Source organism: Salvelinus fontinalis, chromosome 3 (genome assembly GCF_029448725.1).
Source record: "Salvelinus fontinalis isolate EN_2023a chromosome 3, ASM2944872v1, whole genome shotgun sequence".
NCBI classification, from domain to species: Eukaryota; Metazoa; Chordata; class Actinopteri; order Salmoniformes; family Salmonidae; genus Salvelinus; species Salvelinus fontinalis.
In genome coordinates, this window is record NC_074667.1 from 2721440 (window position 1) to 2739290 (window position 17851).

Below are 17851 nucleotides of genomic sequence, written 5' to 3' on the forward strand. Positions count from 1 at the left end.
CCACCCCAAGGATCTTTCTGTACTTTGCTCCGTTCTTTCCCTTGATCCTGACTAGTCTCCCTGTCCCTGCAATTGAAAAACATACCCACAACATGATGCTGCCAGTACCATGGTGCCAGGTTTCCTCCAGACGTGACTCTTGGCATTCAGGCCAAAGAGTTCAATCTTGATTTCATCAAACTAGAGGATCTTGTTTCTCATGGTCTGAGAGTCCTTTAGGTGCCCTTTGGCAAACTCCAAGCAGGTTGTCATGTACCTTTTACTGAGGAGTGACTTCCGTCTGGCCACTCTACCATAAAGGCCTGATTGGTGCAGTGCTGCAGAGATAGTTCTGGAAGTCACTCCTCAGTCCTTCTGGAAGGTTCTCTCATCTCCACAGAGGAACTCTGAAGCTCTGTCAAAGTGTCCATTGGGTTCTTGGTCACATCCCTGACCAAGGCCCTTCTCCCCTGATTGCTCAGTTTGGCCGGGCGGCCAGCTGTAGGAAGAGTCTTGGTGGTTCTAACTTCTTCCATTTAAGAATGATGGAGGCCACTGTGTTCTTAGGGACACCGTTCCCCAGATCTGTGCCTCGACACAATCCTGTCTCTGGGCTTTACAGACATTTCCTTTGACCTCATGGCTTGTTTTTTTGCTCTGACATGCACTGTCAACTGTGACACCTTATATAGACAGGTGTGTGCCTTTCCAAATCATGTCCAATCAATTGAATTTACCACAGGTGGACTCCAATCAAGTTTTCGAAACATCTCAAGGATGATCAACGGAAACAGGATGCACCTGAGCTCAATTTCAAGTCTCATAGCAAAGGGTCTGAATACTTACTGTATGCAAATAAGGCATTTCTGTTTTTTATATTTGTAATAAATTTGCACACATTTTTGAAAATCTGTTCTCATTGTCATTGTGGGGTATTGTGTGTAGATTGATGAGAATTGTTTCATATTTTTTTAAATCCATTTTAGAGTAAGTCAACAAAGTTAAGGGATCTGAATACTTTCCGAATGCACTGTAGGTCTAGAGCCAGAATGACTTACTGGACAGGCTGCACATTTATTCCTCTTAACAGTTTGGCTGATGTCAATTCTGCCTGTCTTTTCTAGATGCTGAATACAGAGGCGTCTTGGGCGCTCAGGGGCCTCCTGGTCCACCTGGTGTTCCAGGCCCTGCTGGCCCTCAAGGCCCTGCCGGTCCTTCAGGACAGGCCCCCTACAGCGGCTCTGGATACAGGCTGGAGGAGGTCAAGGACTACATACAGAGTGAGTATAGAAAAATCAATAAGGGTTTCACAAATGGTTTTCTGCTAACTGGATAGTGATATGGTATTACAGTACTATCCAAAGACTCCTACAGTTACAACAGTACAGAAATAGTTTTCCATTATCCCCCCTGTAGGTCTAAAACCAGGAAATAAAAGTTAATAGATTACTTGAAATGCATTGAGCCTGTACAATAGGTTACCCTAATTACATCACTTCATGGATGTCCTTCCCAAGATAAAAAGGTTACTTATTAAAAAGAAAAATAGACCTTGATAGGGGATTTTACAGACTCCCATTCATTTCAAAGCAATAATTTACCCTTACTGCCCCAAATCAGTGGGTATCAGTGGGTGTAACTGGCATATTGTATTATCCTCACCAGGTGGTCTAAGAGGGGGAATGTTTGGGCCCCCAGGCCCCCCAGGTCCCCCTGGACCCCAGGGAAACAAGGGAGAGCAGTGTAACTCTGGGTACGGCCACGCCTTTGACCACAGGACCAGCGAGGGAAGAAGGCTGGCTGAGACTGAGACAGACTTCTCCAATATAGCGGTCCGAGTGACTGACTACATCAAGTGTAAGTGAAACTGAATATCCAATACTGTCATCGCAGTGCTACAATATGCTTTTCAGAGCTAGACACATTTAACAACATTTAAATGCAATTCTTCAAAGCTTATTTGTTTCCAATGATAATGGATCAAAGGAATGGCACATTGACTTGAATTGGGATGCCAGTTCTAGTAATTCAATTTATATGCCAATGGGACACACATGTTGATAAGTAAGGATAGCGACCATCGACAATGAATGAAGAGTCCTACTTTCCTGGTGATTGGATGTAAATGCACATGCTATCTCTGATCTTGATTGTTTCCCATCCCGTAGACCATGGTCTGTTGAGGGATGTGGTTGAGAACCGGTCTCAGCTGGAGAAGTCACAGGTTGTTCAAGGACCCCCAGGACCCCCTGGCCCTCCCGGTGTGCCAGGATTCAGCCGTGTGTTTGGTTCCCATAGTAACATCACTGACCTTATGGAATACATCATAGGTGACAATAATACAGTATAAATGCAATTCATTAACATACAGTACCAGTCAAAGGTTTAGACACACCTACACACCTAAGGGTTTTTCTTTATTTTTACTATTTTCTACACTGTAGAATAATAGTGAAGACATCAAAATGATGAAATAACACATATGGAATCATGCAGTAACCAAAAAAGTGTTAAACAAATCAAAATATATTTTAGATTTTAGATTCTTCAAAGTAGCCACCTTATGCCTCGATGACAGCTTTGCACACGCTTGGCATTCTCGCAACCAGCTTCACCTGGAATGCTTTTCCAACAGTCTTGAAGGAGTTCCCACATATGCTGAGCACTTGGCTGCTTTTCCTCAACTCTGTAGTCCAACTCATCCCAAACCATCTCAATTGGGTTGAGGTCGAGTGATTGCGGAGTCCAGGTCATCTGATGCAGCACTCCATCACTCTCCTTCTTAGTGAAATAGCCCTTACACAGCCTGGTGGTGTGTTCTGGGTTATTGTCCGGTTAAAAAACAAATGATAGTCCCTGTCACGCCCTGACCGTAGAGAGCTTTTTATGTCTCTATTTTGGTATGGTCAGGGTGTGATTTGGGTGGGCATTCTATGTTCATTTTCTAGGTTTTGTATTTCTTTGTTTTTGGCCGGGTGTGATTCTCAATCAGAGGCAGCTGTCTATCATTGTCTCTGATTGAGAACCATACTTAGGTAGCTTTTTCCCACATGGTTTTGTGGGTAGTTATTTTCTGTTTAGTGTTTTGCACCTGACAGGACTGTTTCGGTTGTTCTCTTTGTTATTAGTGTTCAGTTTCAATAAAAAGCATGAACACTTACCACGCTGCGCTTTGGTCCGACTCCTCTTCTTCAGATGACGAAAACCGTTACAGTCCCACTAAACACAATCCAGATAGGACGGGGTATTGCTGCAGAATGCTGTGGTAGCCATGCTGGTTGAGTGTGCCTTGATTTCTGAATAAATCATAGACTGTGTCACCAGCAAAGCAACCCCACACCATCCCACCTACTCCTCCATTCTTCACGGTGGGAACCACACATGCGAAGATCATCCGTTCACTTATTCTTCATCTCACAAAGACACAGCGGTTGGAACCAAAAATCTCAAATTTGGATTAATCAGACCAAAGGACAGATTTCCACCGGTCTAATGTCCATTGCTCATGTTTCTTGGCCCAAGCAAGTCTCTTCTTCTTATTGGTGTCCTTTAGTATTGGTTTCTTTGCAGAAATTTGACCATGAAGGACTGATTCATGCAGTCTCCTCTGAACAGTTTTGTTGAGATGTGTCTGTTACTTGAAGCATTTATTTGGGCAGCAATCAGAGGTGCAGTTAATTACTGATTTCGGAGGCTGTTAACTCTAATGAACTTTCTTCTGCAGCAGAGGTTTCTCTCGGTCTTCCTTTCCTGTGGCGGTCCTCATGAGAGGCAGTTTCATCATAGCACTTGATGCTGTTTGCGACTGCACTTGAAGAAACTTTCAAAGTTCTTTAAATTTTCCGGATTGACTGACCTTGATGTGTTAAAGGAATGATGGACAGTCATTTCTCTTTGCTTATTTGAGCTGTTGACATAATATGGACTTCTTTTACCAAATAGGGCTATCTTCTGTATACCACCCCTACCTTGTCACAACACAACTGATTGGCTCAAACGCATTAAGAAGGAAAGAAATTCCACAAATGAACTTTTAACAAGGCACAACTGTTAATTGAAATGCATTCCAGGTGACTCCCTCATGAAGCTGGTCGAGAGAATGCCAAGAGTGTGCAAAGCTGTCATCAAGGCAAAATATGGCTATTTGAAGAATATAAAATATAAAATAAATACAACTTTTTTGTTTACTACAGTACACTACATGTGTAATTTCATAGTTTTGAAGTCTTCACTATTATTCTACAATATAGAACATAGTACAAATAAAGAAAAACCCTTGAATGAGTAGGTGTGTCCAAACTTTTGACTGGTACTTTATCTCACATTATACATTTTAATTAAGAACAGTACCAAGTGTGAAGTCCAATTGGTCACGATTGAACATTGGTGGGGCTTTGCCAAAATGCTGATTGCAGCTTTAACCTCTCTGGAATATGTGGGACGGTAGCGTCCCATCTGGCCAACATCCAGTGAAAATGCAGAGCGCCAAATTCAAATAAATTACTATAAAAATTAAACTTTCGTGAAATCACACATTCAATATACCATATTAAAGCTACACTTGTTGTGAATCCAGCCAACATGTCAGATTTCAAAAATGCTTTACGGCGAAAGCAAACAATGCTATTATCTGAGGATAGCACCCCAGCTAACAATCACAGACCATCATATTTCAACCTTCCCGGCGAACACAAAACGCAGAAATAAAGATATAATTCATGCCTTACCTTTGACAAGCTTCTTCTGTTGGCACTCCAAAATCTGTCGATATATATCCAAAATGTCGATTTATTCGGCGCGTTTGATCCAGAAAAACACCGGTTCCAACTTGCACAACGTGACTACAAAATTCTCAAAAGTTACCTGTAAGCTTTGTCCAAACATTTCAAACTACTTTTGTAATACAACTTCAGGTATTGTTTAACGTGAATAATCGATAAAAAATTGAAGACGGGATGATCTGTGTTCAATACCGGAGGAAAACAATGTGCAGCATGCTTTCTGGTCACGCGCCTCTAACAAACAGTACACTTCACTGGAGCCATGGCTACCATGGAACATGGCTACTTCTTCATTTCTCAAAGGAAAAACCTCAACCAATTTCTAAAGACTGTTGACATCCAGTGGAAGTGATAGGAACTGCAGGGAGGTCCCTTAGAAATCTGTATTCCTAAGAAATCCCATTGAAAAGAGAGTGACCTCCAAAAAATCTGAATGGTTTGTGTTCGGGGTTTTGCCTGCCAAATAAGTTCTGCTATAGTCACAGACATGATTCAAACAGTTTTAGAAACTTGAGAGTGTTTGCTATCCAATACTATGCATATATTAGCATCTGGGACTGAGTAGGAGGCAGTTTACTCTGGGCATGCTTTTCATCCAAACGTGAAAATGCTGCCCCCTATCCTAGAGAAGTTAACTTTATACGAAATAACCTTATGTATCCTCCATAGCCCATGGAAACATTGTGGGACCCCCTGGAAGGCCAGGACAGAAAGGGGACATAGGACATACAGGTCACAAAGGAGAGAGAGGTACCTTTTGAACCATTACGCTTTTTAAATCTTTACAGTTGCGCTCTTGATTATTTGCCAGGTCTTTGTAAACCATTGTGTTTTCCCTTTACCAACATACTTAATTAAGCATGATGCTACTGTAGGATCCATTCTAGGGATACTATATGTCCTTCTGTCATGATAGTACCCTCAATACAAGTGTCCCTGCTATGCATGATGTGTTGATCTGACCTAGTTATGCAAAAGAGACATGGTTTCATTAAGATTTCAAATTTTTCCACAGGAGAATACACACTCGTGACCAACAGAAGAAAGAGGAATGTTGGTGTTTGAGAAATAAATGATTGATAAATACTCATTAAAGGTGAATGAAAGTCCTATGAAATATGTCATGAGTCATGAGCATACATGTCTGGGGCCTATTGCCTTGGAGACATTACCGATGTAAGTATATAGTTTTCTATGGGAGAAACTGTTGAACGGGACAGTATTCCATGCGCTGATGTATTGTGTTGTGTCCAAGATGTCTTTATGATCTATTTTTACTAGTGTTTGATCTGGAGTATGTTTCCAAATCCCCTCCTTGCATGTTGATAGCAGGAATAGTTTAACTATGTGTTGAAAAATAGAACAGGGTGTGCTATTTTTATTCAATAGCTTTTGTACCATTATCGTTATTGTACTTTGAGGAAAAACATTTCATATCGAACGAAACTAAAACCATTGTCAAAATCTCCTTTCAATGTACTGTTATCACTTTATAAAAATAAAGCTTTGTTTATCTTATTTAATCAAAGTGGAACGTGATGTTCACATTGTTGTTATAGACTCACTGAAGAAACAAACAGGTACACGCTATATTGTATACAGGAAATGGTTTATTTACAGAACAATGCAAATCTACAGTACATAGGCATTCTATAAACTATAATGTAAACTTGTCTTAAAAATTCACATAATTTTTTCATGGCAGTTCAATTTCAAACAACATTCTGAAATCAATCATGATACAATTTGAAAATCAGAAGGAAATCGTGACACTAATAACATAACACATATTGACATGATTGGTATTTAATTATATTTTCAATTCAGCTTAAATTTCAGATTTTAAATGACTATTTGACAATTGAGGAAACTACAATACTGTAGTAAAGATACATTTCCACATAAATAACTACTGGCGGAGAATCTTCATTTTGTATAAGGTGCACAGCACTCCTTCATTGTGTATGATGTTTTGTTTGCCACTATTACAGACCAATTATAAAATAGCATCGAATGATTGTTGTTCCTGCAGCCAATCAAAAAAGGGTGAGATGACAAATGGACCAATCAGAAGTCATGATGGCCTAAACCAGTCAGGTCCAACAGTTCCTTTTTAACAAATGATTTTAAACTGTGTTAGAGGTTATAGGCTACCACCACTTTAGAGTAGATCATGCATATCTATGATAAAATAAGCTAAAACTGTAGTTCTGAAAATTGTATCAAAACGGTTAAACTCATGATAACGTCATATTCATTATCCTTAGATTAAATAAGTAACGAACAAAACATTTGATTATGATACAATAGGCTATACGAATATAAAGATCACTTGGGTCGGGACTAAGTCTGATTAAAATAACTTCACAGAGGGCCACAACATGAATACTGTATCTTCATACATTTTGTTGAACACACTAAGGCTATTAGCTAGTATGAATGATAATAAAACAGTATCATAATTTCCTTACAAACAAACCGAAAAGCCATGCAGGTCAACTGATGAATATGGTAATGTAATAATACCTTATTAATGGGAGGCAATTTTATAAACAATACACAGACATACCAAACATTTGCATGAAATTCTAACAAAACAGACCTTCATATAGGTTCTCACAGATTTCTATCGAATTATATAACAACGCCATTTGAGCAACCACAGTGAAAACCTTGTCTCTGTCTGGATATATAAACAAACACCATTTTAATACCCCCTCCTTGATATGCTAAAAAAAAAATGGCCACTCGCCGACTACGCCAAATTACAAAAAGAGCGAAACAAATCTCAAGAGTTGTGCTGAAGATGAAAGGCATGCTCATGAAACCTGAAGAAAGGTACTAGTCGGGGAATCTCAACCGTTTCACGAATGTTCAAGTAAAACAACAGTGAAAGTAGTGATTCAGTTTGGATTCCAGGCTAGAAGAAAGGAGCCATTTCCGGCAGAAATATATAAATCCCAAACTGTTGTTAATAAGCTCCAAAAAATAACATTTGATACCATAATTATAACATAAGAAGTCAAACTTGCATTGAAATCCATGCACAACTTCAGGCAGTCACTCCCTAGTCCATTGGAAACTAAATTCAATATCTTGTCAAGATATGTGTGATTGCATATAAAATATATCATGCCTTTGTCAAGATTCATTATAAAAAATGTGCTGTTCATCCTTTACCAAAAGTACATTCTTATCATATCATTAGCTCGCTCAAACATCACCATAGATATTGAATATATAAGTTCATTATATTGGACGTCAGTGGTACAAAATGTTACTTATTTAGTGCAGGGCTGCCAACCCCCTTCTTGGAGGTCTACTGTCCTGTGGGTTTTCAGCCCAACCCCCTTCCTGGAGGTCTATTGTCCTGTGGGTTTTCAGCCCAACCCTCTTCCTGGAGATCTACCGTCCTGTGGGTTTTCAGCCCAACCCTCTTCCTGGAGGTCTACCTTCCTGTGGGTTTTCAGCCCAACCCTCTTCCTGGAGGTCTACCTTCCTGTGGGTTTTCAGCCCAACCCTCTTCCTGGGGGTCTACCTTCCTGTGGGTTTTCAGCCCAACCCTCTTCCTGGAGGTCTACCGTCCTGTGGGTTTTCAGCCCAACCCTCTTCCTGGGGGTCTACCTTCCTGTGGGTTTTCAGCCCAACCCTCTTCCTGGAGGTCTACCTTCCTGTGGGTTTTCAGCCCAACCCTCTTCCCGGAGGTCTACCTTCCTGTGTCTTTTCAGCCCAACCCTCTTCCTGGAGGTCTACCTTCCTGTGTCTTTTCAGCCCAACCCTCTTCCTGGGGGTCTACCGTCCTGTGGGTTTTCAGTCCAACCCTAATTTCACATACCTGATTCTACTAATTAGCTGCGCAACAAGACCTTAACTAGCTGAATCAGATATGCTTAATTAGGGTTGGACTGAACACCTACAGGACAGTAGATCTACAGGAAGAGGGTTGGGCAGCCCTGATTTAGTGCAAATAACTAATGGTATAAAAATCAAGCAGCAATAGTTTCTTTTCAGAGGAAGCTTACATTTGAAAAGCCAGTCCATTGAAATAAAAGTATACAGGCACTAGATTCTTCAAGAAGAAAAAAAAGATTCACAAATGAAAAAGAATCGTCAGTGAAAAATGTAATCTGCCTGAGACACTTTAGTGACTTGGAGGCAAGGATTTGAGGAACAGAGTGCCAAAGTATCAAATTTGAAAATGCATAATGTCAAGAATCTCCTTCATAACTCATTTTAAAAGAGGAAGCTATAAGAAATAAAACTGTTTCTTTTTTTCAGTCAGTGGAAAATGATTTGAAATGGAGTGAAATGCGGAGGTACTACTTCTACAATAAAAACACAAATTCAAACTCTTGCTACGGTGTGCCCGACTGAACACGACTCTATATAATGAAAAAGGGGTAAATTATATATAACAGATCACCATTAAAAAGGTCTTCATGATTAACACAGTCTGTAGCTTGAGGGCTACTGTCCCATCCTCGTCCAGAAAACGATAGAGGGGTACACACCCCCCTCGGAGATATCGCCCCTTCATCCCCGAATGTCATCAGTGGAGACAGGGCAAGGCAGCAGAGGCTCAGTCTTATTAGTCTGTGTGTGTGTGTGTGTGTGTGTGTGTGTGTGTGTGTGTGTGTGTGTGTGTGTGTGTGTGTATGTGTGTATCCATCTGGAGTGTGTATATCTATTCATTGTGTGTGCCTTCAATATGTGGGTGTGGATATATGTTCATGTCCATCCGGAGTGTCATGATAGGGTTAACCCCTAGAAGCCAGGGGTGTGGACACTGGGGATGGGGTAGAACTTGGAGATGCGGCTCTGGGCTGAGGGGTTAAGGCACTCTGACTCTCCACTCATCTTAAAGAAGACCACCTGCTCCTGAAGCTTCCTGGCAAACTCTTCCTCCAGAGCCTAAGAACCACAGACAAATGGTTGGTGAGCGGATCACAAGCAAGAGATGACATAATATTAATTTGGCGGCTGCTTATTTTTGTGCTGTTTTACACATGTACCAGATACGTATTTGTTTTTTTACATATGGCTCTGAGATTCCCCCTGAGACACCCTCAGAGAGTGGGGTCACAGTCAGGGTCAGGCATTATCAGCGGAGAAATTAGAGTTAAGTGTCTCGCTCAAGGACAAGTGGACAAGTGTTTCACCTTGTCAGCTCTAGGATTCAAACTAGCGGATTTCGGTTACTGGCCCAACACTCGAACCGTTAGGCTACCTCCCACCCTACCTGCCACCATGTGTTTCAACTACAAGTATCTCATCTCCGAAACAAAATATGTGCCAAATATTCAATAGAAAGTGAAATAATTTCCTGTCAAGGGTTAACTGGTGTAATGGTTACCTTCTTCCTGGGTCGTAGTTTCTCCCTCCACTCCTTCAGCTCCTGGCTGTGCTCTTCATCCAGCTCCTTCAGCTTCTGGGTCTCGTGCTCTATCAGGATGTGGCACTTCTCATTCTTGAAACACACAAATACACACATTGGGTGTTACACGCTTTAATGAATAACAGATGAATCAAAGTGTGTGTGTGTGTGTGTTTTCTGTTGCACCTTGTGCAATTACAGAATCCCTGATATGCATGTGGGCGTACTATATATTTTATACCATACACTATTACAAATAAGGATACGGTATTGTTCCCTGGAGTACAAAAATATCTAAATACGCATAATGTAGCTTCAGAGGTAAACATAATGATCTCACATGGTACTGTTTTGTACCTTTTAGGGTACATGTGCAGACAAAGAGTATAATGGTACATTTTTGTAATCCATATTATGAATATAAAAAGGTACAATCATCACACTCAAAAAAGGGGTAATGTGAAGGTTAATTTTCCAGGTGACAAATGTATTTTGTTTACCCTTAATACCCACCATACAATGCTAACTTTTTGCCACCTAAAAAGAACGGCTTTGTCACTGGGGTGGTATCCCAAAAAGGCACATTTGTACCATAATTATTATCTTCATATTTCCCAGCATGCTCTACTGCAGGTTCATTTTTTAAGAATCGTTTTTAATATCTGTGTTTTTGCATGTACATTGATTGATTAATCATATGCTACACAAAGATAAATAACATAAATGTTTCTAAACTAATCCAATCAGTTAGTTAGATTTTTTTCTCCCATTACACAAATGGTTGTTCCAATTTAAATGACTTAGGTAGTCTCCTCAAAATGTTCCTAACTCTGGCTGTCATTGTGAATGCATGTTGCAGGTGAACAAATTCCAACAGCTGGATATCCGGCTGGATTCACAAATCACTTTGCAAACCAACATAAAATGACTTGCAGGTATACTTGCAAAATTCTGGTAAATTTCCCAGGTTTCTAGAAATCACAGTCGGAAGATTCCTGGAAACAGGAGGGAATAAGGAGGAAATGATTCAACCACAATATTCCAATATTCCCAGAAATTGGGGTATGTTACCAGAACTTTGCAAGCAGGCCTGATGTAGTCTATAAACCATGAGTTTCATGCCACTGTATTAGATTAAAACTAGGCTTCAAAATAAGGCCTCATGAGATATGTAATGTATTGTCATAAAGAGTTTAATTTTAATAGTAATATATGCTTAGGAACTCACTTGGTGAAGACCACATGACTGAAAATAAAAGAATTTAACAACAATGTTTCTGTTACTAACAAATACAGTCATGGGTGGTAACTCTACAATTCAATCAAAAGGGCAAATTGGGAAATTGTATTGGAGGCTTGGCACAGCGATGGAGTGGCTTTCAGATAGTTATTTTTGGCCACCCGTGAGTGGAAATATTGTACAAGTTTAAGTGGTCTATGGTAGAGGTCCATTTTTGCCACTTACAAGGAACAAATGGCTTTGTCACTGTGATGGTACTATATACTGTAAAGGCACAAAGCATGCTTTTGTACCTGTGGAGAAAGGTACTATCTGAGGTATGAACTTGGGTACATAAAAGGAGGACCTTACAGGGTACCACCCCAGTGACAAGAAGTTGTACCCCTTTAGGAACAAATCTACACCCTTATTTCTGAGAGTGTACCTGTAACTGCTGCAGCTCCCTGATGTTGGCGTCACACTGCAGTTGCAGGTCTCTCATCTGGTTCTCATGTTTCTGGTGCTGGTGGAGCCTCTCATTCTTCTGCCTCTTCTCCTCCTGGGCTGCAAACTGTCAAACACACAGCAACATCTCAGTTATTCCACTCGCACAAGTATTAAAATAGGCCCAATTACAGTTGGAACTTGATACATGCTTAATTTGCACTGGGAGTCTCAAGCTTGACCTAGCATTGCCTAAAGTACTGTAAATCCAACTAAATCCTTCAGTGCCTGGGAAAGTCCCTTTGACTTGGATCAACAAGCTCTGAGACTTTACCTCTTTCTTCACTGAAAGCAATGTCTATAATCCCTCATTAGCTGGCAGCATTGGCGCAAAACAAAGCGCGAACCACCGCATTTAACCATGGCAAGGTGACTGGGAATATGGTCAAATAGAAACAGTGTAGTTATTCCCTCCATAAGGCAATCAAACAAGCAAAACGTCAGTACGGAGACAAAGTGGAGTCGCAATTCAACGGCTCAGACACGAGACGTATGTGGCAGAGTCTACAGACAATCACGGATTACAAAGGGAAAACCAGCCACATCACGGACACCGACGTCTTGCTCCCGGACAAGCTAAACACCTTCTTCTCCCGCTTTGAGGAAAACACAGTGCCACCGATGTGGCCCACTCGCAAGGACTGTGGGCTCTCGTTCTCCGTGGCCGATGTGAGTAAGACATTTAAACATGTTAACAATCACAACGCTGCCGACCCAGACGGCATCCCTAGCCGCGTCCTCAGAGCATGCGCAGACCAGCTGGCTGGAGTGTTTACAGACATATTCAATCTCTCCCTATCTCAGTCTGCTGTCCCCACTTGCTTCAAGATGTCCACCATTGTCCCTGTACCCAAGGAAGAAAAGATAACTGAACTAAATGACTATCGCCCCGTAGCACTCACTTCTGTCATCATGAAGTGCTTTGAGAGGCTAGTTAAGGATCATATCATCTCTACCTTACCTGACACACTAGACCCACTTCTATTTGCATATCGCCCCAATAGATCCACAGATGATGCAATCGCCATCGAAACAGCACACTGCCCTGTCCCATCTGGACAAGAGGAATACTTATGTAAGAATACTGTTCATTGACTATAGTTCAGCCTTCAACACCATAGTATCCTCCAAGCTCATCATTAAGCCTGGGGCCCTGGGTCTGAACCCCGCCCTGTGCAACTGGGTCCTGGACTTCCTGACGGGCTGCCCCCAGGTGGTGAAAGTAGGAAAAAACACAGGGGCGTGCTCAGCCCCCTCCTGTACTCCTTGTTCACCCATGACTGCGTGGCCACGCACACCTCCAACTCAATCATCAAGTTTGCAGATGACAACTGTAGTAGGCCTGATTACCAACAATGACAAGAAAGCCTACATAGAGGAGGTGAGGACCCTGGTGCAGGGAAAATAACCTCTCCCGTAACGTCAACAAAACAAAGGAGCTGATCGTTGACTTCAGGAAACAGCAGAGGAAGCACACCCCTATCCACAGACAGAACCGCAGTGGAGAAGGTGGAAAGCTTCAAGTTCCTTGGTGTAGACATCACTGACAATCTAAAATGGTCCACCCACGCAGACACTGTGGTGAAGAAGGCACAACAGAGCCACTTAACCTCAGGAGGCTGAAAAAAATTGGCTTGGCCCCTAAGACCCTCACAAACTGTTACAGATAAACAATTGAGAGCATCCTGTCGGGTAGTATCACCGCCTGGTACGGAAACTGCACCGCCCGTAACCGCAGGGCTCTCCAGAGGGTGGTGCGGTCTGCCCAACACATCACCGTGGGGCAAACTACCTGCCCTCCAGGACACCTACACCACCAGAGGTCACAGGAAGGCCAAAAAGATCATCAAGGACATCAACCACTCGAGCCACGACCTGTTCACCCCGCTATCGTTCAGAAGGCGAGGTCAGTACAGGTGCATTAAAGCTAGGACCGAGAGACTGAAAAACAGCTTCTATCTCAAGGCCATCAGACTGTTAAGTAGCCATCACTAGCTGGTTACCACCTGGTTACTCAACCCGGCATCAAAGAGGCTGCTGCCCTATATACACAGACATGGAATCACTGGCCACTTTAATAACGGAACACTAGTCACTTTAATAATGTTTGCATACTGCTTCACTCATCACATATGTATACAGTGTATTCTATGTTACTGTATTTATTCAATGCCACTCCAACATTGCTCGTACTAATTCCATTCTTTTACTTTTAGATGTGTGTATTGTTGTGAATTATCAGATACTACTGCACTGTCGGAGCTAGGAACACAAGCATTTCGCTACACCCGCAATAACATAAATATGCTAAATATGTGCCCAAAACAATTGTTTTGGACCATTATCTCTCACCTGTTTGATCTTCTCCCTCTCCTGCTCGGGTGTGATGGGGCCCCCAGTGATTCGGAGGCTCTTCTTGAACATGGCCATGCGCGTCTTGGCATCGCTGCGCTGGATCTTGGGTAAGCGGGCCCTCTCCTGTGTCTGCCTGTTCTTCATCTCCTCTATCAGACGCTGGTTGTAGCGCTGCATCTGCTCCATCTCCTACACACAGACAGAGACAGACAGACAGACACAGACAGACAGAGACAGACAGACACAGACAGACAGAGACAGACGGAGATAGAGAGAGAGGGAAATAGAGGGAGGAAGGGAGAGAGAGAGAGAGAGAGAGAGAGAGAGAGAGAGAGAGGGGAGGTGTGGGGGGGGCAGAAACACATCATTACCTTCCATAGAAATTAGATATTTGAGATATTAGACTAGTTCCCAAAGTGTTAGCCATTTAGTTGTCTTGTCCGCATTTTGCAAAAACAATGACGCATCATTGTTGAATGCAGAAACAGATATACCCAGGCATATTTCAAATCTGATTTAAGATGTTATGAGTCAAAACTTGTAGTCATTCAGTATTATGCCTCACTCAATCCCCCAACCTGTTCAGGTATTTTGCTCCTAGTGGTTCTGTTCAGGACTAGGCTTATGAGATCTGATCCTGAATCAGCTGTTGTTTGTCTATCTGGAAGCCTTACTGTACCTTCTCGTGTCTCTTGAGCAGCTGGTGTCTCTGCATGAAGTACTGGTCTTTCAGCTGTTGTTTAAACAACTGGTGTTTCTCCTGTAGGTGGCGCTCTTCCAGCTCCCACATGGCTGCTTCTCGTGCTGCAAGGACCAAAGACACAAACTCAGTACAAGGAAACGCTGCATTACACGGAAGTTCAGCATATTATTACCAGACACAAAACCCCACCATTGTAATCAGATCTTTCATCTGTATTCCTTTGTATTTGACCTTGACGAATCTTGGCATCCAAAAAACATGTCACTAGATTTGACTAACTGGTTAGCTTGGAATGTGTTTGTGAGACACTTCCTTCAGAAGTTCATTTTCTTTCCCTTTCTAACATGGTTCATACCGTTCTATCAGCTAGTCATCAAGGCCTACAGCTTGTGAACATTTCTGTGGAACTATTTCTATAAGCTGATGTGTATGGGGTGACTGGAATCTGACCAGACAGGGTTAGTAGGCTGCTGTTCAGTTCATGTTAGGTTCTCAGCATTAATAGGCATTATAAACTGGGTGGTTCGAACCCTGCATGCTGATTGGCTGAAAGCCGTGGTATATCAGACAGTATACCACATGACAAAACATATGTTTACTGTTCTAATTACATTGGCAACGAGTTTATAATAGCAATAAGGCAGCTCAGAGTTTGTGGTATATGGCCATTATACCACGGCTAAGGGTTGTATCCAGGCACTCCGTGTTGCGTCGTGCTTAATATTGGCCATATACCACACCCCCCCGTGCCTTATTGCTCAACTAGAGTCAAGGCCTGACGGGGCCTTAGGTTGAACTCTGTAGAGCTTCTGTTTTCAGTTATATACTGTGTCACTGTGGGTTTGCGGTTTCCATCTCACACACAGACAGTAAGGTTTACCATATTTCCTTTAGGTATGCTGGTGATAGAAACACAGTCTACCCTAGCCACTATGTGGTGACTCTGACCTTTGTAAGGTAGTGCATCTATCCTACTGCAATGTGCATCTGTGCTACTTGCGTCTCACACAGAGCTATGCAGCTTCTGTGTGTGGTTAAGGCCGGGTTTCTCTCCTCTGAAAGGTGCTATGACTGAGTACCTATCTATAGTTTATGTATCACGCAGAGAGATGCATCTTCACCTCTGAGGAGCTGTTGTTTGTGGTTGAGACAGTCTCTCTCGATGGTGGCCAGCTCGTGTTTGTGTTGCTGGATGATCTTCTTCAGGTCGCAGTCCAGCTCCTGCTGCTGTTTCTGCAGGAACTCCTGCTCCTGAGGAAGAAGAGGGAAAGACAGCTGGATAAGTGAAGAATCTCTATATGCCCCTCAAACTCAACTCTGGACCTCAAAGCCAGTTCCTACTGCATTTATTCATTGTTCCCCTCTAATTGAGGACTTATTTAGACCTGGGACACCAGGTGTTTGCAATTCATTATCAGGTAGAACAGAAAACCAGCAGGCTCCAGACCTCTTAGGGTAGGAGTTGAGTACCTCTGCTCTACACTGTGTGATCCAGGCAGAAGAAGAGAGAAAGAGAGTGGTATTAGTCAAATGAAAAGGCCATTAGCAGGCCAACTGAGACCAAATTCACAGAACCAAAACACACCAGGAGTCACAGAACAGTGTGTCATATCTTAGTTATTCGATGAGTTGTTACACTTACTCAGATTGCCAATACAGCCCTAAAACCAGGCCTGCAATGTCACTTGAGTAAATTAAGAAACACCAGAAGAGAACTGTGTCGGTGCAGTTTAAGAGATGAACAGAAGAGAGATTCAAAACCAACCCGTAATAGCACGGCAAACAGAAACCACAGGCTGACGGCGCCAAACAACACGTGTCTGTCCGTCAATTTGGAATGGCTGTCTTCACCTCACCTGCTCTAGTTCCCCCAGTCGACTCCAACAGCACGAGAGAGAGAGTCACCGTAGAGCAGACAGATCTAGCTTGTTGATGTTACCCCCCCATCAGGACAGACATGTAATCTGACCAACCCTACTGTATGGGGTCTGGACTATGGGTTTCCATTTAAAAAAAAGAAGAGTTTACCTGGGGATAAGTATGGCTTGAGTTAATGGACCACACTGTGGAAGCTGGCAACAATGTGGCGACAGGACGTAGACTAGACGGACTAGATGTGCTGGGTCATCGAAAACGCCGGACGTCGACTGGCGGACTTGATTCGTTTATGGGCAATGCACTGCAAATGTTGTTTTTTTCATTGCTAAGTTCCAGGTTGATTGAAATGCTAAGTTCAGGGTTGATGGTATTTCCTCTATAGAAATGTGTCGGTCAAATCCCAAAATAGAACACTGCTGCATTCCCTTTAAACCAGGCCTTCACATGTTGATCAGTCCAGGTGTTAAGGAAAGGAGAACGCCCACAAAGCATTCCACTCACACACACGCACCGATATAAACACCGCCGTCTCAAAGTCAGTGAGTGAATCTACTGCCATGTGAGAGAGCAAGAATAGGACACATTTCAAACCCGAGCGGGGGAATCTTACAACTTACATCCTGCATGGGGGCGTTGAAGAGAGTGCAGGAGGACAACTGAAAAGACAGAATCATACCCTGCGCCACTCCCTGTAGATCACAACAGATTAGACCTATACTCTACGAACTCATAACATGTAGCCTGAATGCCAGTCTGTTTGTTGCATTACTGCCAACACTCGTTTTCATGTATGACCATATGGGAAAAGGAGCTGGCAATAGTACACAAGCAGACTGGCACTCAGGCTCCATACAGCACAGTAAGCTGGGCCACACATTGTAGACCAGAACAGATTATACTCTACTAATCATCAGCCACTCATCCATAAACATTGCTGGCTAAGTTAACCATTCCACTGACACACTGTTACACCCCCGTAATATACAGGCAATGTGTTCCACTGTGATTCACAGGTGGGTGGATTGTGTTAGAAAACACATCAATAGTGTTGGACCGTA

General features: G+C 42.5%; 2 protein-coding genes across 2 annotated transcripts in view; one reads left to right on the top strand and one right to left on the bottom strand.

The window, feature by feature from the left end:
- The window catches only part of LOC129836120 (collagen alpha-1(XVII) chain-like), a 28729-nt gene extending 22476 nt beyond the window's left edge, over positions 1–6253 (top strand). Inside the window, exons 48-52 of the mRNA XM_055901934.1 lie at positions 1104–1259; positions 1645–1836; positions 2148–2309; positions 5430–5510; positions 5776–6253. Coding sequence (XP_055757909.1) covers positions 1104–1259; positions 1645–1836; positions 2148–2309; positions 5430–5510; positions 5776–5825 — 641 coding nt within the window. The 3' untranslated portion in view covers positions 5826–6253. The remainder of the gene's footprint in view (positions 1–1103; positions 1260–1644; positions 1837–2147; positions 2310–5429; positions 5511–5775) is intronic.
- A 477-nt stretch (positions 6254–6730) lies between these two features.
- LOC129836158 (serine/threonine-protein kinase 10-like) overlaps positions 6731–17851 on the bottom strand; it is a 32934-nt gene continuing 21813 nt past the window's right edge. The window contains exons 13-18 of the mRNA XM_055902000.1: positions 16037–16166; positions 14892–15016; positions 14210–14401; positions 11799–11924; positions 10114–10227; positions 6731–9671 (exon numbers count right to left, since the gene is read on the bottom strand). Of these exons, the coding sequence (XP_055757975.1) occupies positions 9525–9671; positions 10114–10227; positions 11799–11924; positions 14210–14401; positions 14892–15016; positions 16037–16166 (834 nt within the window). The 3' untranslated portion in view covers positions 6731–9524. The remainder of the gene's footprint in view (positions 9672–10113; positions 10228–11798; positions 11925–14209; positions 14402–14891; positions 15017–16036; positions 16167–17851) is intronic.